Here is a 26,219-nt window from a genome sequence, read left to right on the forward strand (position 1 = left end):
GGAGCAGCCTGCGACTCCCTGCAGGGGGTTCTAGAGAGGCTGGAGAGAGGCTGTTCTCAGAGGTGGCAGAACGAGGAGCCATGGACTCAAGTGGCCGTGGGGGAGGCCTAGGTTGGAAATTAGGACAAGCTCTGTCCCTAGGCAGGTGGGAAGCACTGGGCTGGGCTCCCTAGGGAGGGGCTGGAATCTCCATCCATAGGGGTGTTTAAGTGCCAGTTTGACCAAGCCCTGGCTGGGTTCATAGAATCATAGAATCATAGGACTGGAAGGGACCTCGAGAGGTCATCGAGTCCAGCCCCCCGCCCTCAAGGCAGGACCAAGCTCCGTCTACACCATCCCTGACAGATGTCTATCCAACCTGTTCTTAAATATCTCCAGAGAGGGAGATTCCACCACCTCCCTTGGCAATTTATTCCAATATTTGACCACCCTGACAGTTAGGAATTTTTTCCTAATGTCCAATCTAGACCTCCCCTGCTGCACTTTAAGCCCATTACTCCTTGTCCTGTCCTCAGAAACCAAGAGGAACAAATTTTCTCCTTCCTCCTTGTGACACCCTTTTAGATATTTGAAAACCGCTATCATGTCCCCTCTTAATCTTCTTTTTTCCAAACTAAACAAGCCCAGTTCATGAAGCCTGGCTTCATAGGTCATGTTCTCTAAACCTTTAATCATTCTTGTCGCTCTTCTCTGTACCCTTTCCAATTTCTCCACATCTTTCTTGAAATGTGGCGCCCAGAACTGGACACAGTACTCCAGCTGAGGCCTAACTAGTGCAGAGTAGAGCGGCAGAATGACTTCACGAGTTTTGCTTACAACACACCTGTTGATACAACCTAGAATCATATTTGCTTTTTTTGCAACAGCATCACACTGTTGACTCATATTCAACTTGTGGTCCACTATGACCCCTAGATCCCTTTCCACCATGCTCCTTCCTAGACAGTCGCTTCCCATCTTGTATGTATGGACCTGATTGTTCCTTCCTAAGTGGAGCACTTTGCATTTCTCTTTATTAAACCTCATCCTGTTTACCTCTGACCATTTCTCTAACTTGCTAAGGTCATTTTGAATTATGTCCCTATCCTCCAAAGAAGTTGCAACCCCACCCAGTTTGGTATCATCTGCAAACTTAATAAGCGTACTCTCTATCCCAATATCTACATCATTGATGAAGATATTGAACAGTACGGGTCCCAAAACAGACCCTTGAGGAACTCCACTTGTTATCCCTTTCCAGCAGGATTTAGCACCGTTAACAACTCTCTGACTACGGTTATCCAGCCAATTATGCACCCACCTTATCGTGGCCCTATCTAAGTTATATTTGCCTAGTTTATCAATAAGAATATCATGCGAGACCGTATCAAATGCCTTACTAAAGTCTAGGTATATGACATCCATCGCTTCTCCCTTATCCACAAGGCTCGTTATCCTATCAAAGAAAGCTATCAGATTAGTTTGGCATGACTTGTTCTTCACAAACCCATGCTGGCTATTCCCTATCACTTTATTACCTTCCAAGTGTTTGCATATGATTTCCTTAATTACCTGCTCCATTATCTTCCCTGGGACAGACGTTAAACTGACCGGTCTGTAGTTTCCTGGGTTGTTCTTATTCCCCTTTTTATAGATGGGCACAATATTTGCCCTTTTCCAGTCTTCTGGAATCTCCCCTGTCTGCCATGATTTTTCAAAGATCATAGCTAAAGGCTCAGATAGCTCCTCTATCAGCTCCTTGAGTATCCTGGGATGCATTTCATCAGGACCTGGTGACTTGCTGACATCTAACTTTCCTAAGTGATTTTTAACTTGTTCTTTGTGTATCCTATCTTCTAAACTTACCCTCTCTCTGCTTGTATTCACTACGTTAGGCACACCTCCAGACTTCTCGGTGAAGACCGAAACAAAGAAGTCATTGAGCATCTCCGCCATTTCCAAGTTCCCTGTTACTGCTTCTCCCTCCTCACTAAGCAGTGGGCCTACCCTGTCCTTGGTCTTCCTCTTCCTTTTAATGTATTTATAAAAGGTCTTCTTGTTTCCCTTTATGCCTGTAGCTAGTTTGATCTCATTTTGTGCCTTTGCCTTTCTAATCTTGCCCCTGCATTCCCGTGTTGCTTGCCTATATTCATCCTTTGTTAGTTGTCCTAGTTTCCATTTTTTATAGGACTCCTTTTTTATTTTGAGATCATGCAAGATCTCCTTGTTAAGCCAAGCTGGTCTTTTGCCATATTTTCTATCTTTCCTACACAGCGGAATTGTTTGCTTTTGGGCCCTTAACAACGTCCCTTTGAAATACTTCCAAAAGTAGATTGAGTCGGGGTTGGCTCTGCTTTGGGAGGGGGCTGGACTGGATGGCTCCTGAGGTCTCTGCCAGCCCTGGGGTTCTAGGGAGAGGGGCTCTTTTGTTTCGTTGTACTGGTTCCCTCCAGCTCCCACCTGCACCGTACCAGCACCTGTGCTCTCCTGCTCACTAGGACATCAGGGGTCTCCTTTAAGCAGCCCTTGGCTACGGGCCGTCTCTGGCCACGTCACCGGGCGGCTTACCCCGGCGCTTCGTTTAAAAACGCCTCGGCCCCCTTTTCGCTTTGACCTGCCGGCGGCCTGGCTTCAGGCTGGAACAGCAACGGAGGCCCTGTTTGCGGGCTCCCAAGGCCGGGGGTCGGGGGGTTGTAGTGGAGAGAAGATCTCGGGTTCAGGCTGCTTCCTCCCTCCCCTTGGGGAGCCCTGCAGCCAGATCCACTGATCAGTGCAGTGCCCGGGAGCCCATGTTGCCTAATCTCCGGGTGCATGGGATTCTAGCGGCCCTGGAAACGCAGCTGGGTTCCCCCGCGAGGCCTCGCTCGTCCTGGCAGCGCCGAAGACGCCGTTTGGTTCTGCTATGGAAGCGCCGCAGGGAACGTTTACATTGGACCGGATTGACTCCAGAGCACCCCCCCCCCCCCCGCAGAGCTGTGAGGTGAGGAACGTGTCAGTGAACAGCCTGGCACGTCGCACGGCTCCCCAGCGCGTCAGCCTCTGGCTCACTTCGTGAGACTCCCACTGCTTGGCCCTGGGTCCCTCGTGCTGGATCACTGGATGACATGGGGGCTGCCCCATTGACTTGGGCAGGGCTCCGTGTCCCCCTGGGCTCCGGCTGCGGTGCCCCATGGCGGGCGGGCAGGGCTCCGTGTCCCCCTGGGCTCTGGCTGCGGTGCCCCATGGCGGGCGGGCAGGGCTCCGTGTCCCCCTGGGCTCTGGCTGCGGTGCCCCATGGCGGGCGGGCAGGGCTCCGTGTCCCCCTGGGCTCCGGCTGCGGTGCCCCATGGCGGGGAGGCAGGGCTCCGTGTCGCCCTGGGCTCTGGCTGCGGTGCCCCATGGCGGGCGGGCAGGGCTCCGTGTCGCCCTGGGCTCCGGCTGCGGTGCCCCATGGCGGGGGGGCAGGGCTCCGTGTCGCCCTGGGCTCCGGCTGCGGTGCCCCATGGCGGGCGGGCAGGGCTCCGTGTCACCCTGGGCTCCGGCTGCGGTGCCCCATGGCAGGCGGCAGGGCTCCGTGTCCCCCTGGGCTCCGGCCGCGGTGCCCCATGGCGGGGGGGCAGGGCTCCGTGTCCGTTCGCTCTCTGTGCAGAGTCACTCGGGTGCCCTCTGGACTGTGCCTGCTTCCAGCCCCTTCCCGCCCCGGGCCTTTGTGCGCGGAAGGGCCTGGCTCTTTGCTTCCCTGTGACTGAGCCTGAGTCTCTCCCCCCTTGCGGGGCTCCGGGGGCGGGAACAAAGCTCCTTGACTCTCCTGACTGTAACGTGCAGCTGGGGCGGAGCCGTGCCCTGTCCCATTACAGGCAGGGCCTTGCCACGGTGCCACGTTGTTGGATTTTAAAGGGAGCAGCCAGGTCACAGCTGCGCCCGCAGGGGAGGGGGGTTGCCCCAAAGTCTGCACAAAGGGAGCCGTGCGAGGTGTCACACGGAAGCTCGTGTCCTACTGATCGTGTGTGCACTACTCTTGTGCACGTGTGGGAGTTATGGACACGGGCTCCGTGCTGTGAACATTCTCTGCCTGAGCCAGAGCCCTGGGCCGGGCTGCCCGCTGCGAGGAAGGATCGGGCAGCGACTGGCTGTGCTCACCAGCCCTGCGGACGGACAGTGGCTCTCGGAGAGGCCAACACACCGGAGGGACGCGTCTGGGAACCTGCCAACCGGCCCCGGCAACAGGCTGCTGAAATGTGGACCAGAGACAGAGCACTGGGCCACGTGACCCGCTCCAGCGCGGGAGACACCAGAGTTATGGAGGTGCCAGGAGGCAGATTCCATCTTGTCTCCAGTCTTGCTCCTGATCCTGGATGCGGCCTTGCGAGGGACAGAGCCGGGGGGGTCGCCGACCCCTCCTGACATGGGACATGCGCCAGAGACTCCTAAGCCGGCCGTTTGTACCAGCTCTGCTGAGAGCCTGGTGGCTGGTGCATGTACCGTATCCTGAACAACCTCACTCGCCTCCTTTTCTTTCTTTCGTTAATCAACCGTCAGGCTATGTCTAGACTGCTCCCTCTTGCGCAAGAGAATATGCAAATGAGGTGAAGCGATGACTATCGCTGCGCCTCATTTGCATACTTAACGAGCTGCCATTTTGCACAAGGGGCTTTTGTGCAAACAAGAGCTGTCTACACGGCTCCTTTGGGCACAAACCCCCCTCTTGCGCAAGAGCCGTTCTTCCTGGAAAAAAGCGGCAGAACGGCGCTTGCACAAGAGGGGGCAGGCTAGACGGAGCCCCAGATCCTAGATGCTGAAGGACGGGCCCAGCGCGCTCTTGTGGGTAAGATCCAAAGTGTAATTTGACCGGGGATCTGTGGCTGGTTCTTTGGGACTGGAAGAACCTGTTGGGGGTAGGTGAGGTTGGGTTCTAGAACCCCTCACTAGTGCGTTAGGCCTGGGGCTGACTGGGGCACAGGGAGAGCTGGGGGGTCTGAGGGGTTTTGCTTGTCAGGCTTCCTGTTGGCCGGATTAGCAGCTGCAGCACTCGGTGTGACTGGTGTGTGGCCTGTTTGGGAAGGGCCACCAGTCGCGGGCTGTAGGTAGCCCTAGTTTTGAGCAATTCGCCCTGAGCGGAAGCCCTCAGCCGTGCCCGGACCCGGCCCGTCACACGCGGGTTCGCCCTTTGCGCACGGTTCAAGCAGCGTCCGCAGCCCGGGACTGACCGCAGCAGCCCGGCGCCCCTGCCAGAGCCTCAGCACGCAGGCTGCGTGGAAAAGCCGCCCCGTCACACCGAGCCGCTCCGTTCAGTCCTCAGGGGCAGTGCCCTGGCGGGGGCACCTGGTTCAACACGCCCGGGGGCCTGTCGTCCCTTACGCAAGGACCAAGTTGCTGGGGCCCTGAAGGGGTTCCGAAGGGGGCTGGGAAGGGAGCTGCCCCCCCGACAGGGGGCCGGGACTCTGCTTTGAAAGCACCGTCGCCCCAGCCAGAGCGAGGCGGAAACGCTTTGGCCGTAGCGTGAGCTTTCGTCTGGCCCCGTCTGTGACAAGGCCCTTTGCCCGGCGGGCCCCGCGGCCTCAGCCGGCTGGGAGCAGAGCTCTTCCCGCCTGGGTTCTGCAGATGGCGGGGCCGCCGGGCAGGGCTTCGCGGCCCACGCTCTCTGCTCGCTCCGGCTCGGCAGGCCCAGGGCCAGGCCAGGGAAGTCTGCGGCAAAGGGCTGGGACTGGGGAGCGTGGGAAGCTGGGGACTGGTCGCTGCTGGGGTCTGCCTGCCGGCTCATGCCGTTTGCGTTTTGCAGGCCAGACGGCTCCGGGCAGAGCCCCAGGGCCAGTGCGGCTCTGCCGGCGGGAGGCCCGCGAGTGGGGGTTTCACAGTGAAGGCAGCCGGGCTCCCGGACCTGGGGTGAAGGCCAGAGGTGAAGGCATGGGGGGCGTCCTGGCAAAGCCAGCCGGGAGCTCTTGGCGGAGCTGCCGGGAGCCGGGCTGCACTAGGACAGCGCCGGTGAGGGACATATGCTACTTCCACCCCTGAAATCCCGGTTTGCCACAGGCTGCCTGCGTCCCTCAGCGCGCCCATCCGTGCCACCGCGCAGGGCACCACAAACGGGAGACCACGGCCGGGATCCAGCCCAGTTACCACGGGGAGGGGCAGCCACTGTCCTAGGCAGCGAGTCAGAGGCCACGTACACGAAACGCCACCCGGTGATTCCCTTCCCACTGGCCCACCTTGCCCACGGCCCCGCAGGGCAGCCGGAGAAGTGACTTGCTTGGCACGTTCTCAGCCAGGCGCAACTCGACTAAGCGGCGCCCACTGAGCAACGTCAACGGCGCGGCTCATTTCGAAACGGGGAGCGTCCACGCAGCACGTATTCCGGAACGGAGCCCTCTGCCCCGGCTTCCCCGACTCCTCGGACTCTGAGGCTGCAGGAGGCGGAGGATGACGCCCTCCAGCTTGCCGCTCGTTCGGAACCGCTGCCGGCTGCGTAGACGCGGAGTTACTTCGAAATAACATTGCTGGGGGGGCCCTGGGGGTGGACTCCCATGCACCCAGTTGCCCTCCCCGCTGGGGACAGGCCTCTTGGGCTGGAATTCAAACCCGCCCGGCCTGGCGCCCGCTCTTTCACAAACCCCGTGACCCCCCGCTTGTTAGTAGAACCGCTTGGAAAAGGGGAGGCGAGGCCGACCCCGCGCTGATGGGCCGCGCGGGAAGGAAAGAACAGCGCTCCACAGACCAGCACGACAGAGGGATCTGAAGCCTTTATAGATGGTATATTTGAGGGCGGGTGTCTCGCTCTAGGCGTGTCTCTAGGCAGGCAGCTACCGCCTTCCACACCCGCAGAGTAAATACGCAGAGACTGACCTCTTCGGATTTACGTCCAAGGCACTTTTTACAGTGAACAGGTTAAAGCCATTAGTTTAAAACATGCCTGTTTCTGGGTACAGATCAGTTGTATGGCAACGCTGTCTGAGTAGGTGCATCTCCATCCCCCCCCGGCTTGACAGGGACCAGGGATATGCTTTGGAAAGGAAGCTCTGACTCAGAAACCGCCCTTGGATCCCTACACACAACAGCTGGGGGGATTAGTGAACCACAGCGCCTTGCGCTCCCTGGGACAGGCTGACCTGGGTCGGGGCACTTTCCCGGGAACGCCTGGGCTGCTGGTCAGCCGAGGGAGGGGAGATTTTCAGGAACAAGCCAGCAGAAAGACGGCCCGGCTCTGTGCCGCGCAGCAGCTGTGCTCTGCTAGCGGGGCCGGCCGGGCCTGGAAGGAAGGGCCCCCCAGCTGGCTTTCAACAGGAGCCGTCAGAAAGCAGCCCCCTCTCGGTTAAACCCTGGGCCAGAGGAGGCATCAGGACACTGGCCCCGAGTCTGAGCGAGGGAGGGGACCTAGGCCCCCAACAGCCCTTCTCCGCCATGCCAGGCAGGGTGCTGCACCGTTGGTTACGGGGCTGTGGCTGAGGGAAGGGCGGATTTATGGCATCAACCTCCCCTGCCACCTGGAGGGAAATGGGTTTGGCAAGGAGGGATGTTATCGTCAGCGGTTCCCTGGGGAGCCCCGGCCCCGGGAGTAAAGCCCCGGGCTCAGGGCAGGATCCTGCCGCCGGAGCAGACACGGCAACGTGGCAGGCAGAGCGGAAGGGCTGAGGGCTCTTCTGTGGATGCCTCGAGACGTCCCACCGCTCTTGGGCCACAGCTCACTCCATGGTGTGACAACCCCCCCCCTTGTGCTTTCTCACGGGATTCCTGCAGGGGTTTGGGGTCTTCCCCCTCGCAAGGAAGGACACCAATGACCCTTAGGAGAGTCCCGGGGCAGGAAGGGGGGACTGGACTTCTCCTCTGTATCCGCCTTGGCTAGCGAGTTGCAGGGCGGAACCAGAGGGCAAGGGAGCCGGGCTGGGAATGGCGCCAAGCCGGAGGAAGAGCACACCCAGGGTGCGTCTACACTGCAGCGCGGAACTCGGAATCAGCTAGGCAAGCGCACTCCGTCAATTGCATGGCGTCTTTCGAGATACCTGTGGTGCTGTCTACATAGCACTGATTTCGAAATCCAGCCCTATTCCCACGGCTTGCCTGACGCCTGGGACAACGCGGTTCCAGGAGTCGGAGTAAGACGTCCTCCAGCGCGAGGGAATGTCGACATGATGCCGAAATCACTGCCGGCTGTGTCGACGCGGACCGTCATTTCGAAAGAACATTGCTGGGTAGCCAGAGGGTGTGCCGACCGAGCACCCTACCCTCGACATGAGAGCCGCAGTCTGCGCTACGCAAGAGGCGCATCTTCTCACGACTCTCTTTCGAAATAGCATATGTTGAAATTCGGCGCATCTACCCAGCGCAAATTTCAAGATAACACGCTATGTCGAGCCATTCCTTATCCCTCGTGCAACGAGGTTTACTGGGATGGCGAAAGAGAGCACCTGGTATTTCGAAATAACGGGCGGCTTGCGGAGACACGGGGTAGCTATGTCGGGAGACCCCTTGTCTCCCGACATAGCCATGCAGTGTAGACGTACCCACAGCCCCGGTGGCAAAGATCAGGCTCAGCAGCACTGGCCACCCAGCGGAAAAGGATGGCCAAACAGATGAAGACTTCTTGGGGGGCATGGGAGGGTCATTCTCCGAATGGGGTCTAGTGGGGAGATGGATGCACCGAACATGGAAATACAAGCGCTGAGCAGCAATACCGAACAAAGACTCAGGGCAGACTCTTTGGCTGATCTGGCTGCTTCGCGCTGCCATGCGGAGGGACCCCGGCGCTAACGCTGCTTAGCCTCTCTCAGGAGGGTCACTCCGTAGAAAGACGGAGCTTCTGGCATAAGAGAATCAGCGGAGGCGGAAGAGGGTGCGACCTCGGCCCACGTGCCATGCGGGTCCGTGGCTGGAGGCCGGAACAGCCCGAATTCGGTGCAGGGAGGCTGGCCAGGCACCAGCCGCGGGGGAGGAGAAAGGGAAGGTCCAAAGCACCATTAGATGAGATATGGAGAAGAGGAGGGTTGGTTTGCTTGCTCTGAAAACCTGCAAGCCACAAGCATCCCGGCCCCAAAGGCTGGAGCGGCTGAGCCCCTGGGATCTTGTAACTTCTCTGCTCTGTGGGGAGGGATTTCCCCTTGTTCCACTGGGAAACTGGGACTCTCGCTCCTGGTGCTGGAGTCGTTCTGGGGGATCACACCGGCGTCTTAGGCCGGGCCCCCGTAGGTCCTGGCATGGCTCCTTCGTCTCTGGCTCAGGGCACTGGGCAGTCCCTAGCGGGGACCAGGAGGGCAGTGCGTGTCCCTGCGGACAACCCCCCTGGAGCAGACCCTGCCAGCAGCCCCACCCATCGCCTGGCAGGGCTGGACCACACAGGCAATGATGTGACGGCTGGGGGGGTGGAGGAACCAGACACCCCCATGGGAATCCTCAGCACGCCTGGCCCCCGGGGGCCAAGAGCTGCTGGAAATCACATTTCTGCTGAGCTGAGCTCCAGGCCAGGAGCCCTCGTGTGCTTCCTCCATCTGCCCCAGGGCATTCAGCCCCTCCTGAGCAGTCTACCCACCCGCTGGATGTCTGTCCTCTGCCAGCAGGTGCCTCCAGGCTGCTTACCCCACCCAAACAGCACAGCCTGCCCTGAAAGCCGGGCTCTGGGCACTGGCTCCTTCCACACAGTCCTGGGCGGGCAGAGCTGGGGCTAGGGGGCTGCGGCCCAGCCCACAGGTACCTGCCGCTTGACAGAGGGCAAGGGAGACAGCTTGCTAGGCACTGCCAGGCAGGGCGCTAGGACTGGACACGACAGCATGTTACAGAATGGAGAGATACAGAGCTGGCAAGGACCTCGAGAGGCTATGGAGCCCAGCCCCCTGCCCTCACGGCAGGACCAAGCACCGTACCTGACAGATTTGCCCCAGATCCCTAACTGCCCCCCCCCTGCAAGGACTGAACTACAGAGAACTTTCTGGGTGTCTGGCTGGTGAGTCTTGCCCACATGCTCAGGGTTTAGCTGATCGTCATATTTGGGGTCGGGAAGGAATTTTCCTCCAGGGTAGATTGGCAGAGGCCCTGGAGGTTTTTCGCCTTCCTCTGTAGCATGGGACACAGATCACAGCTGGAGGATTCTCTGCGTCTTGGGGCCTTCAAAGTATTTGAGGACTTCGATATCTGAGATCTAGGTGAGAGGATTATTCTGGGAGGGGTGGGTGAGATTGTGGCCTGCACTGTGCAGGGGGTCAGACTGGATGATCAGAATGGTCCCTTCTGACCTTAAAGTCTATGAGTCTAACTCCCAACCCTGGGTTTAGCAGGCCAGCGCTCAAACCACTGGGCTCCCCCGAGGGGTGGGAACGGGCAGCTCCTGTCAGCCCAGGAGAGCCGACTGGTTGGCGCCAGCTGAGGCCCTGCCTTGACCCATCCCCCCTCTGCGTACAGCGCCTGGCCAAGGGATGTCACAGTCCCAACGCTCCTGGCCGTGCGCCTCAGGCCCCGGGCGAAGCGAAAATCGGCCCTGACGTGTACTCAGAAACAGACATGTGAGCGGCAGGCGGACCTCGCGGCCTAGTGTGATACAAAACCGGACTGGAAAGTTACAAGACCCTTTATAATATAGCAATATATCTCATAGTTAAAATAAACTATTAGGCTTTCCTCTAGTGTTAAAAAAAAGCAAGCGGTACAGAGGCAAGATGCGACCCCAGAGCGACGCTCCTCGGCTAAGTGCGAACAGAAGCACGTCGGGTCTGTCCGCGTCCTGCCCCTCGTGGGTGGGGCAGAAACACGAGATGCACGGAAGAGGGGGGCTCCTGCAGGAGGGTTTTGAACCCTTCCTCTGGCGGCTGAGGCGGGCCCCGGCTGGGCCAGTCCGACGGGCCTTTGGGCTGCAGAGCTACGCGCTGAGTTGTACTTTGTGCTTTTCCTCCCCCAGCCTCCGCTGCTCTGGTCTTCCCCTTTGCTGTGGCGCAGCTGGAGGGGGGCCCGTCCCTGCGGATTCCGGGGTCTGTGCGAACCCCCTGCCACTGGGCTACTCAGAGGGAAACCCCAGTCCAGGTGACGTGTTTCCAGTCCAGGAGAGAAGCGGTGATTGGTTTCTGCAGAGTCCTGTTGGGAAACTCCCCCGTTACGCCGGGCAAGCCCAGGGCTCGGTGGAAATGGATACTGCGCGGTGCCGCCTCGGGAGGGCCGGCGGCTCGTTACTCGGAAAGCGTCTCGCTCTGAACAACGCCCGGCGGCTCTCTCCAAGGCGGACAGCTGACTGGTGACCTGCAGCTTTGAAACTGACCTGCCCCGAGGTTCCCCTCTCTGCCCTGGCCCAGGGGTGTTGGTCTCGCTGCCGCCCGAGGGCGAGGTGCTGGTCCCAAAGGAGGGGGCGACTGAGGGGTCCCTGTAACGCTGGCGGCCCTAGCTCCGGGCCCTACCGCCGAGCCTGTCTCTAAGGCAATCAGTGGCCGGCTAGCGAGGGCCGTCTGGCAATGCCGGCCCCGTAGAGCCATGGGAAAGCCGCTGCAGGCGTTGCTCTCGCTCCCCTAGCAGGCCAGGACGCGGGCAGCAGGACGCAAAGGCCGATACCCGGGTATCAGAGGTAGAATCGAACGAGCGGTCGCCACTGGGAGCGGAGGAGCGAGGCTGCTGTCTAAGGTGCTGAAACGGGAGGGGCAGCAGGATGCGGCGGGTGAGGCAGCCCCGGGCCAGCCAAGCGGATCACGGGGCTGCGCACAAGGGACCCCAGCCTGGCCGGGCAGTGGAGCCTCCGTCGGTCTCTACACGCCAGCAAGAAACTTGTCAGAGCAACCCTGGTGCAACGACTGTTCTAGGCCGTGACGCCCCCAGGCCCTCCCCCGCATGAGGCTTGTGCCATACCCCTCTCCGGCGCCCTGAACCGCTTCATCATTTGGCATTTTCTAGCGGCACCGCACCAGGGAGGGCTTACCAGCACGGATCAGCCGGTGGCACGGAGCCTCTCTAGCTGTCTCAGAGGCGCCTGGCCCTAGCCTAGAGCCCCATCCGGGGCTGCTCTTCCGTCAGGATGAAGACAAGTGTAAGGCTGACAACGCCTCTCTCATCCCTAGCCCCGAAAGCCCTTTGGAAAGGTGGAGATGCCTCATCCCCCTCTTACGGGAGGCACCGCGATGGGGAAGTGACTCGCCCAAGGTCACACAGCGAGTCTGTAGCAGAGCCAGGGCCGGCACTCCGGCCGCCCAGCCATGTGACCTAGTCACCGGCCTACACTGCACAGACAAGGCATTTGAAGGGGGGCAGATGGCGACTGACGACAGCCTGCCCCCCCCCCCCGTGCAGCGAGGGGCGGGCAGGCAGGCGTGGCGGGGAGGGAGGGATCAAGCTAGGAGAGAAGCCAGTAGACGCGGGGCAGCGAGGGGGAGGGTGGCATCTGAGCAAAGCCCTCTCCTGCCAGGGACGCAGACCCCCCAGCCTGGGGGGCTCGGAGCAGAGGTGGCGCTGCCATGTGGACCGGAGCCTGCGCTCTTTAGCGCTGGGTGAGGAGTATCACGGCTGTTGGCGCAGGAAGCCCTGGAGGGCGGGACTGGTGGAAGGGGCCTGCGGTGCCCTTGCTCCGGCTGGCCTGGAGCTGGGTACCGTATCGCCTTATGGCTGCAGCGCTCTGCGGGGGTGGCATTTCCCTCCTGACAGCACTTCCCGAGGCTCACTGTGCGTCTGCAGGCAGGCAGGGTTGGTGGCACGTCCGTGATCCTGGGGCAGTGCCAGAGGAGCCCCCGGGGGTGTCTGCCCGGGGCAGCAGGGCGGTAGCCTTGGGCCACGCGCGTTCCCAGGGCTAGAGCCGGCGGGCAGGCGGGGCGTGCTCTCTCCAGGCAGGGGCTGTTTGCTAAACAAGGTGACTGCCCGGGCCCGAGGCGCACGCCCCGCCAGCCACGGGAAAGCCCCCGGCGTGGGGCTGAGGAGAGGCCGGGCGGGATCCAGCCGGCGGGATCCAGCGCTCTGCGTGGAAGTGAAGGGATTACGGAGGAGCTCCAGGCTAACTGCCTGAGGGACACAGTGACTTTCCCTCATTCGCAGACTCCGCTGGGGGATGGGTAATTACGTGGTTACTTCATCCGTGTAAAACGACAGCGATTCTCCCCCAGAGCAGCCGGCACGCCCCCCGGGGGGCGGGGGAAGCGAGCCAGGGCCTTGTGGCTGCGGGGGGGGGGGGGGGGGGGGGGGGGGGGGGGGGGGGGAGGGGGGCAGACAAGGCATGGGAGCAGCGGGGGCGCTGGGGCAGAACAAGAGGTGAAAATGCCCGAGAGAGAAGGGGGAGTCCCCGGAGGAAGCCGGGAGGGGCGCAGGCCCATGGTGCAGAGGGGACAAGCAGCACAGATTAGCCTCCCCCGCGCGGCAGTAACTCACGTGTCCACCCCCACTCCTGCACTGAGTCCTTCGTTCTAAAGGGACGCGGTGTCCCAACCAGCTGCCTTCTCCCCCTTCCTGCCCCAGGCCTCGGGGCTGGCTCCCAGCAGGGGCTGAGCGGGCAGGCCTGGCTGCCAGCCAAGCTGAAGGCTGGAGGACTGGTACATTCACATGGCAAGGTGAGACTCTCCGAGCTGGCCCTTGGAGTGGCACCGTGCAGCGCCCTGCTCCCTCCCAAGGGCCGGGCCAGAGAGCTGCTGGGCCTAGCCACAGGGGCTCCGGTGTGCGGGGGAGGCGGGTCACTCAGGATCCACCCCCAGCTCTTCTTACTCCTCCAAGGCGGTTTCAGGAGGCTCCAGAGTGTCCCACTTGGTTCCACGCCACAAAGCCCCCTGCCCTCTGGCTGAGCACACGGCTTCGGCGCCGGCCCCTGGGGCACTGTCAGCGCTGGACCAGCTGGCAGGGTGTCTCCTCGGGGCCTCACCCTCCTCTCCCAGCAGCCGCCGCTTCGTGCCAGCCGCCCGGAGGTCTGGAGAGCCCCCACCCAAAGCAGCCGCTCCGGGCAGGACAGGGATCCGAGGGGGCCCCCAACCTGGGCTAGCTGAGTGCCATCCCCTAGCTGGGGGGTTCTGGTTTGGCGGGGGTGGCAAATGGCCCGCTGAGATCCGAGCCCGTGCGAGCAGGCGCGATGTTGGCAGCTCCCCGGGAGGGGCTGGAGGCAAAGGGATCAGCCTTGGGGAGCTCTCTGTCCGCCTCCCCCCCAAGACTCAGCAAGCCAGGCTGGGAGCAGCAGGGCTGCAGGAACGCAGCCCCCCCTCCGGCTCGCAGCCCGCTCTGTGGCGCTCTCCCCTCCGAGGCCGCGGCCGCGCGCCAGACTGGTTCGTTTCCTATGTGAAGACCTGAGATTGAGCGTGGGTTTCCGCCCTCCACCGGCCAGGGTGGCAAGGCCGTGCCGGAGGCTTCCTCCTCGTGCCGTGGAGAGGTTTCTGCTCCTGTGGCGCCGGAGAACCCCGAGAGGGCGCTCCCCATGGCAGCGGTTTGGCCGTGCTCCCAGCGCCGGCGCGGATGATCCTGCAGCGGCCTGGGGCCGGGAGAAAGTCGACTGGACTCTGAAGACCCACGAGCAGCTCTTCCCGTCCGTCTGCGCAGGGGCTCAGCCGCACTTCAGCAGCTGCTGGAACTGGTGTAAGGGGTGGGGAAGGAGGTGGAGCTGACCCCAAGTGGACTGTCCGACAGGGGCGTCTGGGGGGTGCCCCCCACCAGACTGATGCCGCGAGTCTCGAGGAGGGCCGCGAGGAGCTGCTGCTGCTGGTGGCGCAGGGTTTCGGCGATGAGCAGGGGCAGAGAGTTGAAACTCGTGGTGAGCTGCTCCAGTTTGGACTCCAGGCTGCCGATCTGCTTCTCCAAGTCCTCGCTCCGGTCGTTGAGCTCTGCGATCAGGTCGTACATGACGCTCTGCATCTGGGGGCAAGGCACAGAGCGGAGGGTTAGCGCGGAGGACAAGGGGAGGCAACGGCCAGTTTGCCATCCGATCTGAGCTTCCCTGGGGCTGCTCATTCACCTTTGCAATGGGAGCTGCTTAGATGCTAAGTTTAACCGGGTAACCTGGAGCGTGACAGGCCACAGCCAGGGTGGGGGGGCTGCTCTGGTCCGGGCTGCTGCGGCTGCAAGCAAGGTCCAGCCGGCCAGGCCGGGGAAGCGGTTACCCTGGAAGCAGGCCGAGAGGCCGGGGAAGCGGTTCCCCTGGAAGCAGGCCGAGAGGCCGGGGAAGCGGTTACCCTGGAAGCAGGCCGAGAGGCCGGGGAAGCGGTTCCCCTGGAAGCAGGCCGAGGGGCCGGGGAAGCGGTTCCCCTGGAAGCAGGCCGAGGGGCAGGGGAAGCGGTTCCCCTGGAAGCAGGCCGAGAGGCCGGGGAAGCGGTTACCCTGGAAGCAGGCCGAGGGGCCGGGGAAGCGGTTCCCCTGGAAGCAGGCCGAGGGGCCGGGGAAGCGGTTCCCCTGGAAGCAGGCCGAGAGGCCGGGGAAGCGGTTACCCTGGAAGCAGGCCGAGAGGCCGAGGAAGCGGTTACCCTGGAAGCAGGCCGAGGGGCCGGGGAAGCGGTTACCCTGGAAGCAGGCCGAGAGGCCGGGGAAGCGGTTCCCCTGGAAGCAGGCCGAGGGGCCGGGGAAGCGGTTCCCCTGGAAGCAGGCCGAGGGGCCGGGGAAGCGGTTCCCCTGGAAGCAGGCCGGGGGGCCGGGGAAGCGGTTCCCCTGGAAGCAGGCCGAGAGGCAGGGGAAGCGGTTACCCTGGAAGCAGGCCGAGAGGCCGAGGAAGCGGTTACCCTGGAAGCAGGCCGAGAGGCAGGGGAAGCGGTTACCCTGGAAGCAGGCCGAGAGGCAGGGGAAGCGGTTACCCTGGAAGCAGGCCGAGAGGCCGGGGAAGCGGTTACCCTGGAAGCAGGCCGAGAGGCCGGGGAAGCGGTTACCCTGGAAGCAGGCCGAGAGGCAGGGGAAGCGGTTACCCTGGAAGCAGGCCGAGGGGCTGGGGAAGCGGTTACCCTGGAAGCAGGCCGAGAGGCCGGGGAAGCAGTTACCCTGGAAGCAGGCCGAGAGGCCGGGGAAGCGGTTACCCTGGAAGCAGGCCGAGAGGCCGGGGAAGCGGTTACCCTGGAAGCAGGCCGAGAGGCCGAGGAAGCGGTTACCCTGGAAGCAGGCCGAGAGGCCGGGGAAGCGGTTACCCTGGAAGCAGGCCGAGAGGCCGGGGAAGCGGTTACCCTGGAAGCAGGCCGAGGGGCCGGGGAAGCGGTTACCCTGGAAGCAGGCCAAGAGGCCGGGGAAGCGGTTACCCTGGAAGCAGGCCGAGGGGCCGGGGAAGCGGTTACCCTGGAAGCAGGCCAAGAGGCCGGGGAAGCGGTTACCCTGGAAGCAGGCCGAGAGGCCGAGGAAGCGGTTACCCTGGAAGCAGGCCGAGAGGCCGGGGAAGCGGTTACCCTGGAAGCAGGCCGAGAGGCCGGGGAAGCGGTTACCCTGGAAGCAGGCCGAGAGGCCGAGGAAGCGGTTACCCTGGAAGCAGGCCGAGAGGCAGGGGAAGCGGTTCCCCTGGAAGCAGGCCGAGGGGCAGGGGAAGCGGTTCCCCTGGAAGCAGGCCGAGAGGCCGAGGAAGCGGTTACCCTGGAAGCAGGCCGAGAGGCCGAGGAAGCGGTTACCCTGGAAGCAGGCCGAGGGGCCGGGGAAGCGGTTACCCTGGAAGCAGGCCGAGAGGCCGGGGAAGCGGTTACCCTGGAAGCAGGCCGAGAGGCCGGGGAAGCGGTTACCCTGGAAGCAGGCCGAGAGGCCGAGGAAGCGGTTACCCTGGAAGCAGGCCGAGAGGCAGGGGAAGCGGTTCCCCTGGAAGCAGGCCGAGAGGCAGGGGAAGCGGTTCCCCTGGAAGCAGGCCGAGAGGCCGAGGAAGCGGTTACCCTGGAAGCAGGCCGAGGGGCCGGGGAAGCGGTTACCCTGGAAGCAGGCCGAGAGGCCGGGGAAGCGGTTACCCTGGAAGCAGGCCGAGGGGCCGGGGAAGCGGTTACCCTGGAAGCAGGCCAAGAGGCCGGGGAAGCGGTTACCCTGGAAGCAGGCCGAGAGGCCGAGGAAGCGGTTACCCTGGAAGCAGGCCGAGAGGCCGGGGAAGCGGTTACCCTGGAAGCAGGCCGAGAGGCCGGGGAAGCGGTTACCCTGGAAGCAGGCCGAGAGGCCGAGGAAGCGGTTACCCTGGAAGCAGGCCGAGAGGCAGGGGAAGCGGTTCCCCTGGAAGCAGGCCGAGGGGCAGGGGAAGCGGTTCCCCTGGAAGCAGGCCGAGAGGCCGAGGAAGCGGTTACCCTGGAAGCAGGCCGAGAGGCCGAGGAAGCGGTTACCCTGGAAGCAGGCCGAGGGGCCGGGGAAGCGGTTACCCTGGAAGCAGGCCGAGAGGCCGGGGAAGCGGTTACCCTGGAAGCAGGCCGAGAGGCCGGGGAAGCGGTTACCCTGGAAGCAGGCCGAGAGGCCGAGGAAGCGGTTACCCTGGAAGCAGGCCGAGAGGCAGGGGAAGCGGTTCCCCTGGAAGCAGGCCGAGAGGCAGGGGAAGCGGTTACCCTGGAAGCAGGCCGAGAGGCCGAGGAAGCGGTTACCCTGGAAGCAGGCCGAGAGGCAGGGGAAGCGGTTCCCCTGGAAGCAGGCCGAGAGGCCGAGGAAGCGGTTACCCTGGAAGCAGGCCGAGGGGCCGGGGAAGCGGTTACCCTGGAAGCAGGCCGAGAGGCAGGGGAAGCGGTTCCCCTGGAAGCAGGCCGAGAGGCCGAGGAAGCGGTTACCCTGGAAGCAGGCCGAGAGGCAGGGGAAGCGGTTACCCTGGAAGCAGGCCGAGAGGCCGGGGAAGCGGTTCCCCTGGAAGCAGGCCGAGGGGCCGGGGAAGCGGTTACCCTGGAAGCAGGCCGAGAGGCAGGGGAAGCGGTTACCCTGGAAGCAGGCCGAGAGGCCGGGGAAGCGGTTACCCTGGAAGCAGGCCGAGAGGCCGGGGAAGCGGTTACCCTGGAAGCAGGCCGAGAGGCCGAGGAAGCGGTTACCCTGGAAGCAGGCCGAGAGGCCGGGGAAGCGGTTACCCTGGAAGCAGGCCGAGGGGCCGGGGAAGCGGTTACCCTGGAAGCAGGCCAAGAGGCCGGGGAAGCGGTTACCCTGGAAGCAGGCCGAGAGGCCGAGGAAGCGGTTACCCTGGAAGCAGGCCGAGAGGCCGGGGAAGCGGTTACCCTGGAAGCAGGCCGAGAGGCCGGGGAAGCGGTTACCCTGGAAGCAGGCCGAGAGGCCGAGGAAGCGGTTACCCTGGAAGCAGGCCGAGAGGCAGGGGAAGCGGTTCCCCTGGAAGCAGGCCGAGGGGCAGGGGAAGCGGTTCCCCTGGAAGCAGGCCGAGAGGCCGAGGAAGCGGTTACCCTGGAAGCAGGCCGAGAGGCCGAGGAAGCGGTTACCCTGGAAGCAGGCCGAGGGGCCGGGGAAGCGGTTACCCTGGAAGCAGGCCGAGAGGCCGGGGAAGCGGTTACCCTGGAAGCAGGCCGAGAGGCCGGGGAAGCGGTTACCCTGGAAGCAGGCCGAGAGGCCGAGGAAGCGGTTACCCTGGAAGCAGGCCGAGAGGCAGGGGAAGCGGTTCCCCTGGAAGCAGGCCGAGAGGCAGGGGAAGCGGTTCCCCTGGAAGCAGGCCGAGAGGCCGAGGAAGCGGTTACCCTGGAAGCAGGCCGAGGGGCCGGGGAAGCGGTTACCCTGGAAGCAGGCCGAGAGGCAGGGGAAGCGGTTCCCCTGGAAGCAGGCCGAGAGGCCGAGGAAGCGGTTACCCTGGAAGCAGGCCGAGGGGCCGGGGAAGCGGTTACCCTGGAAGCAGGCCGAGAGGCAGGGGAAGCGGTTACCCTGGAAGCAGGCCGAGAGGCCGGGGAAGCGGTTCCCCTGGAAGCAGGCCGAGGGGCCGGGGAAGCGGTTACCCTGGAAGCAGGCCGAGAGGCAGGGGAAGCGGTTACCCTGGAAGCAGGCCGAGAGGCCGGGGAAGCGGTTACCCTGGAAGCAGGCCGAGAGGCCGGGGAAGCGGTTACCCTGGAAGCAGGCCGAGAGGCCGAGGAAGCGGTTACCCTGGAAGCAGGCCGAGAGGCCGGGGAAGCGGTTACCCTGGAAGCAGGCCGAGAGGCCGGGGAAGCGGTTACCCTGGAAGCAGGCCGAGAGGCCGGGGAAGCGGTTACCCTGGAAGCAGGCCGAGAGGCAGGGGAAGCGGTTACCCTGGAAGCAGGCCGAGAGGCAGGGGAAGCGGTTACCCTGGAAGCAGGCCGAGGGGCCGGGGAAGCGGTTACCCTGGAAGCAGGCCAAGAGGCCGGGGAAGCGGTTACCCTGGAAGCAGGCCGAGAGGCAGGGGAAGCGGTTACCCTGGAAGCAGGCCGAGAGGCCGGGGAAGCGGTTACCCTGGAAGCAGGCCGGGGGGCCGGGGAAGCGGTTACCCTGGAAGCAGGCCGAGAGGCCGGGGAAGCGGTTCCCCTGGAAGCAGGCCGAGGGGCCGGGGAAGCGGTTACCCTGGAAGCAGGCCGGGGGGCCGGGGAAGCGGTTACCCTGGAAGCAGGCCGAGAGGCCGGGGAAGCGGTTACCCTGGAAGCAGGCCGAGAGGCCGGGGAAGCGGTTACCCTGGAAGCAGGCCGAGAGGCCGGGGAAGCGGTTACCCTGGAAGCAGGCCGAGAGGCCGGGGAAGCGGTTACCCTCTAAAGTCCTGAGCCTACCCGAGGCCTGCAGGGATGTTTCATGCGAGTGGCCTGCCCCGTCTCTCCTGGAGATCAGAGCTGTGTGGGGGGAACCTCGCTGGTTGTGTTTGTGTTGGGCGGGGAAGAGCAGCGACCTGGGGACCCCTGACAGGAAGCCTCGGAGGCCGAGCACGGGGAAGGGGACGGCTGCCTGGGAAGCGTTTCACCCTGCGCCAGCGAAGAGGCCCATGCTGTCTGCTTCCCGTGTCGCGCCACAGCCCTCGGACACGCCCCCGTGGGCAAGTCCTCGACCTCCCCACGAGCCAGCGAAGGGTCAAACGTTCAGCCTGGCTGGCGTCTGTGGGGAACGCCTGGAGTCAGCAGCGGCAGGCGGTGGGACTAGCTCTCAATGGCCGTGCTGCATCGCACGCGGGCAGCCCCTGGGGCGCAGGGATCTCAAAGTGCCTCGCAAAGGTGCTGCCTAAGGCACCTAGCAGGGCAGCGGTTTGTGCTGGACCTGCCCCTGCTCTAACCAATAGGCAAGGCTGCCTCTCAGCGCGACAGGGTCAGGACTCTGGCATGGGGAGGCGCCAGCTATTTCGGAGTCATCCCTCTGGCCTTTTCGCTGGGGCGGGCGCCTCTCACTGTGCTCGGACAAGGGTGCCCCCCCGCCTGGGGCTCGGAAGCGCTGTGTGTAACAGAGCTGAAAGGGGGACGTGCAGGGACTGAAAGCAAAGAAAGGGGAAAAGACAAAACCCAGCTGGCCGAATGGGGAGAAGACGACTGTACCGGAGGGGGAAACGACAGCCGGGCGGTGACGGTTTGGGCCTCGTTAAACAAACCCTGGCCACAGAACCAGCGCGCTGGGTGGCCAGAGACGCCTTCACACGGATGCCAGGAGGTGGGAAATCTCGGCTCCGAAACGGCACTTCCATGGCAACGCACGCGCTGAGTCACTGGGTGAAGCTGTTTCCTGCGGAGCCAGGCACAAGCGTCTCTCCCAAGCCCATGGGCCGGGAGAGGCAAAGCCTGTTCCAGGAAGCCAACCAGGTTGTAACGAGCGTATCCCTGTGCTAGGTTTTTACTGGAGCCCTGCTGAGTCGTTGCCTGGCGACGGAACAACAGGGGACCCATGGACCGAGCTGAGAAGTGAGAGCTCTCGGGCCGAGCCAGAGCGTCGTGGATCAGCAGCGCCGCCAAGGTCACCTCGCCGCTGCGAGGAGCGCACAGGCGGCAGGCGGAACAGCCTGACTTCACTCTTGCCTGGCAGGCCCAGCCTGGACTGTATCAGAGACTCCGCCCCCGGCGATTAGCCGGTTTGTTTACTGGCGGTGTGAGCAGCTGCGCCTCTGGCAGCGTGTCTGTGTCGTGATCTAGCCGCACGCTGCTGAACGGATTAAACACGCTCTCCCGCTGCACTGTGCCCATCGTTCCCACAGCCGTTTGCAGCTCCAGCCCCTCATCGGCTACACTGTAAGCCAACTGTCCCTGGAAACCGAGCGCTTGGGCGGCCACCCAGGAGAGATTCCCATGTGGATGGGTGGTGCACACCCACATTGTGTCTTGGTGCACAGAACAAAATTTAATCCGTGTGCGAATGGAAAAAAATGAGCGGGAAGGTTACTGTCAGCCCTCCTGTTTGTACAACCCTGGCCGGGCAGACCCTTAGCACAATAGCCACACACACAGGAGAGCAGGGCCCTGCTGTCTGGCTTGGGCTGGAACTTCCCGGGGTTTTCGGATATGCGTGGGAACTTCCTAACTGCTCGTGGGGAATTTGGGACACTGCTATTTGCATGGGAGAGATGATCCCGGCTGGGGACCTCCTGTGTGAGCCCATCTCCACAGTACAGCCACGCCAGGCTCCCGCTGTTCGGGAGAGGCAGCACCGAGCTGCTCCCTAACTTAACCCTCCTTCCCACAGGGCAGCGTGCTTGAGAGCTGAGCTCTTGGGCTGGCCCTCCCCTCGGTTTCCTGCTGCTGTGAAATCTAAGCCAGGGCGGAGACGAGAGCCGCCCGAAACAACGTTCTGACCTCTGACCCTGACAGTGCAGCAGCTGGCGCAGCTCCGCTGAGATCCTGTCTCGGGGCTGTTCACGTGCTGGGCTGCCGGCAGCGTGCCACGCAGGCTGGGGGGAGGGAGGGAGAATTGTACCCGGATGCCATGGGCCAGTGAAGAGCATCTTTGGCGGACGGTTTAGGCTGCCACTTTCCCTAGGGCCTGAGAGAGCCGGGCTGTCTCCCTACAGTCCCTCGAGAAGCCGCTCTTAGCCGACGGACCCCAGGCGCCTTGCTGTGGGCAGCCCCCTCCGACTGGCTGCCCGGGGCGCGGAGGGGAAAGGGGCGCGCAGAGAGCGCCGGAGACTTGCCTTGGAAAGGTCGACCAGCGTGTTGGCCTGGTCGCTCAGTTTCCTCTGCTCCATCTTGACACTGCGCAGCCTGTGGGAGAAGAAAAGGCGGCTACAGCCAGGTCCTCTGCCCGCGCCGGTGGCTCTGGGATCCCCGCTGGGACCAGCCGCACATGGCACGGGGGCACCAGGAGCGAGACACCTGGCAAGGAGAGGGGAGCCCCCCCGATTTCCTCCTCGGTGAACGGATTCCCTGGGGCCCCGAGGTCTGGATTCCTCCCCTCACCCTCCCCAGTGCCATTTGCTGCTTACTGGTGAATGGCTTGTAGGAACTTCCTCTGGTGCTTCCTGACTTTGGCATGATCGATCTTCTTCAGCAGCTTGGTGTGTTTGTAGATGAGCCAGGTTTCCCGCAGGACGTTGGCTGCCGCATTCTTGATCTGCAAGAGAGAAGCGGAGACCCAGCGGCCGGTCAGCTCCCCATCGGGCCCCGGGAGCACAGCGCCTTGTGGGTGTGGGGCCTGGGGGCTGGGAGGGGCCGGCATGGACCAGAAGTGGCCCCCGTTCTGAGGGGGAGTCGTGGGTCGCTCCACGCTGGCATTCGGAGGGACCCAGAGCCTGAATCACACTGGACCCTTTGGACGCTGCTCTGAGCAATGCATTTAAGCGGGCTCTTTACGGCCTTCATCATCAGAACGGCCGGACTGGCTCAGACCAAAGGTCCATCTAGCCCAGTATCCTGTCTGCCGACAGTGGCCAGCACCAGGTGCCCCAGAGGGGGTGGACCGAAGACAATGATCAAGCGATTTGTCTCCTGCCATCCCTCTCCAGCCTCTGACAAACAGAGGTCAAGGACACCATTTTATCCCCTGGCTAATAGCCTTTTATGGACCTGACCTCCATGAAATGATCTAGCTTCTCTTTAAACTCTATTATAGTCCTAGCCTTCACAGCCTCCTCTGGCGAGGAGTTCCACAGGCTGACTCCACGCTGGTCCTTCCGGGGGGCACAGCAGGGTGGCAGCCGAGCTGACATCTGACGTGTCCTAGGGCTATTGGGTGTCGGTGAATCGAGCAGTCGAGTAACCTCGTGAATTCTTATCGGTTACTCAACTAGTCCCCGGGGGCGGGGCCAGCAGCCACTGCGCTCCAGCCACGTTCCGAGGAGCCCCCGCCGCTCCACGCTGCTGCCGTATCAGAGGCCAGGCGGGAGCTGATCCGCGAGGGGAGCCAGTTTAACACCCAGGTCCCCTCGCCGACCAGCTGCCTGATAAAGAGGCAGCCGTTCCGGGGCGGCAGCAGCCCCTGTCTGGGCAGGGGAAGGGGCCTGAGTGCCCTGACCCGGCGTGAGCGGGAACTGAGCCGGGCTGCCTGGCTCCTAATACATGTGAAATGCCGCGGCGCAACGGGGTGGGTCCCGGACTCGGCGCGTGCCAGAGCGGAGCCGGGCTGCTGGCCAGCCTGCTAAAACGTACTGGCGGGGAGGGAAAGGCGTGTGGCCTGGAGCATTAACCTACAGGCCTTTATGGGTGAATCACCTCCCCGTTACCTCCATAATGTGTCTCTCCTTGTGGGGGCCGAGCGGCGGGCGCTCTGGAGACCCCCCCACACAGGGTTACGCAGGAGGCCGAGCTCTCAGCCGGGTCGCGGGGCGCCTGCGCCCTGAGGCGTGATCCACGAGCTGCGGAGACCCTCCCCTCCCACCACCATTGGTCGGCACTGCCCAGCAGGTAGCAGGATCGGGCCCGCTCGTTGGGAAGAGAGGGGGGCTGGCACGTGGGCAGCTCTGAGGAGACGTGGGCCTGCGTGCCCCCCTCCAAGGCAGGAGGAGTGGACCGGGCCATTCCCACGCTCCCTGGCCTGTGACTTGCCTAGATGGGCACCCATCTACCCTGTGCTGGGCAAGGCCAGGCCATTCCCACCCACCACTGGGAGCACCTGGCCTGTAGGAGCCCTGTGGCGTGGGGGGGGGGGTTGCTCTGTGACCCGGGGGCCCCCTGCGCTGGGATGGGACATTCTCACTGACTCTCCCACATGTGGATTAACCCAGACACCCAGGCTCAGCCCCCCAGGGAGAGACAAAGGGAGGAGGGGGAGACCAGCACCTGGCTGGGGGGCAGGGCTGGAAGAGAGTTGGTTAGTTTCTGTCTGGTATCATGGAGGAAGCAGCCTAAGCAAGGGGCTGGGATCCCCCATCTCAAGGGGGGCTGAGGCATCCTAGGCCTGTCCTGTGACCAGATGACATCTGTGCTGTACCCTGGAGAAGCAATAAACTCCCCTGTTCTCCTGGCTGGCGGAGTCTGTCCGTGCCATTCCGGGGGTGCAGGAGGCGGGGGAACCCCGACACGCCGTCACAGCCCCTAACCCCAGGGCTCTGAGGCTGCCTGGCCCTGACGCCTGTAGCCACATCACGTCTGTGCTGGGCCGGTTCTACTGGCCGGCGGAGTCTGTCCGTGCCATTCCGGGGGTGCAGGAGGCAGGGGAACCCTGACTCGGTGTCACAAGCCCCTCTCCCAGGGAGGGCACGGATCTCCCCCGGCCGCAGGCGTGAGCGTTCCTCGCGTGGCCGGAGGAGCCCACCGCCCGGGTGGCCGCCAAACCAGCGCAGGTTTGGTTACGCTGGGAGTGGGCGAGCACCCCAGGGGTTTCCCAGAGCACTGAAGCCAGCGCTTCCCCCGTGCAGCCCCCTCTCGGTGTGATGACGTCCCATATCCCCGCTGCTGGCTCAGAACCAGCTGGCATCTCGCCGCGCACCGCTGGCTTGAGACAGGCCCACAGGACCCAGAGGGCTCGGGGAAACGCGGACGTCGGGAGGAGTTCGGGCCACGAGCCGGGTCCCAGGCAAGGCAAGCGGACGTGTGAGTCACTGTTCCCTTCGGGGGTTTGCGCGGCGGCGGGAGGTTCCGCAGATAACCCCCCCTTCGACGTGTCCAAGAGCAGGGAGGGGCGCGGTGGGGACGGCACCCACAGCCCTGGAGACGGCGGTGCTGTCGACAAACAGGGCCAGCCCCCCCCACCTGCACCGTGTGCCAGCGCGCCCCCCCGCTCACGGGCTCCGGCTGCTTAGCCTCGTCGCCTGGGGGCCGCGCTCGGAGCCTACGGCAGCCGTCGGACATCAGTGGCGCTCAGCCACGTCCCGTGGTTACGTCTCTGGCAGCCAGGCTCACCTGAGCCCCGGCCCGTTCTGTCGCTGCCGGGGCTGCCATGTCACCGAACCGGGTCTCCCCTCTTTCTACCTTGCGCCACTCGAAAAGCCACTGTGGGGGGACCTCCCCGCAGGGCACCTCCACCCCGGCCTCCCCTTCCCCTGCTGCCTGCTCTTCCTCACGACGCGACTCCGGCTCCGCACAGGGACCCCGCCGAAGGGAACGTCCCTGTGCAGCGCACTGGGCGCAGGGACGGGAAGGAGGTTTGGCCCCAGAATCGCCCGAGGCCCTTGGCTGCTCTGCGGGGTGCGACCGTCTCATCCCTCAGCCTGGCGGGGGCTCCTGGCGCTCACCGCATTTCCCACTTGGCTTTTCTCCAGAGCTGCCTTGGATTTCTGCAGGGCCCGAGGCTTCTTTACGAAGTCAGGGCGGCGGGTGAGTAGGCGGGCGCTGCGCGAGCCAGGGGAACGGAGAGACCAGGGAGCGAGGCTTTGCATGGGCGCACGGACAGTCAGCCGCCTGTTTCCCTTCCAAACCCCACTTCCGGGTTTCTGCTGCTCGACAGCAGAACCCCAGTTTGACCAGCAAAGGGGCCCATCCCTGGAACCGACGGCCCATATCGACCTGCCCTCCTGCTTGGTTTTCAAATCCCGGACCAGGGAGGGCGGAGGGTGGGAGTTTTGTCTCCTGGCTGCCCCACGTCCCTGGCTATCAGCTCGCTGCTGCTTCAGGGCTGGAGCTGGCGTTGCTCCTCGCGTTTTCCCCTCCTGCAGCAGGCGGGCAGCGTATCATGCTCAGGCTTTGTGCAACGTCCCTGCTCTCTGCCCATTTCCAGTCCCTGCCGTGGGCGCCGTCTCCTCTGCTACAAAGTCTCCGCAGGATCCAGACACACTTGGAAACGGCATTTCCAAGTCGTGGTGCTGAGCCAGCCCGGAGCCAGGCCCCGACGCCTGCTTCCCTGTCGTCCTGCTCCCGTGCAAAACTGCCGGCACCACCAGCGTGTGAAATGACCTTACGGGCAGGCGGCCCGGAGCAGTCATGACGCACGGCCCGGTTTCGTGTGCATTTCGCAGGGGGGGGCTGCTAAGACTGGACCCTGCTCCCTCGACACACTCTGCAGCCTCGGTGTCTCTCCTGCAAGGCCCTGGGGCTGCCCCGGTGCGCCTGCGCCTCGGCGGGGCTCGGTGAAGCCCCGGCCTCTGCCGACGGGAGAGCGTCTCCTGTCCGCATGGCGCTGGCTGCACAGGGGCGGGGCGAGGCCACGGCTGG

General features: G+C 63.6%; 1 protein-coding gene across 2 annotated transcripts in view; it reads right to left on the reverse strand.

Moving 5' to 3' along the window:
• Window positions 1-6,677: 6,677 nt before the first annotated feature.
• The window catches only part of KCNN3 (potassium calcium-activated channel subfamily N member 3), a 69,697-nt gene continuing 50,155 nt past the window's right edge, over window positions 6,678-26,219 (reverse strand). For both annotated transcript variants that reach the window (XM_089772792.1, XM_089772791.1), the window contains 3 exons: window positions 22,118-22,245; window positions 21,827-21,896; window positions 6,678-14,730 (listed from right to left, as the gene is read on the reverse strand). In XM_089772792.1, coding sequence (XP_089628918.1) covers window positions 14,434-14,730; window positions 21,827-21,896; window positions 22,118-22,245 — 495 coding nt within the window. In that variant the 3' untranslated portion in view covers window positions 6,678-14,433. The remainder of the gene's footprint in view (window positions 14,731-21,826; window positions 21,897-22,117; window positions 22,246-26,219) is intronic.

This window comes from Pelodiscus sinensis, chromosome 22 (assembly GCF_052426305.1).
Source record: "Pelodiscus sinensis isolate ZL-2025 chromosome 22, ASM5242630v1, whole genome shotgun sequence".
NCBI lineage: Eukaryota > Metazoa > Chordata > Testudines > Trionychidae > Pelodiscus > Pelodiscus sinensis.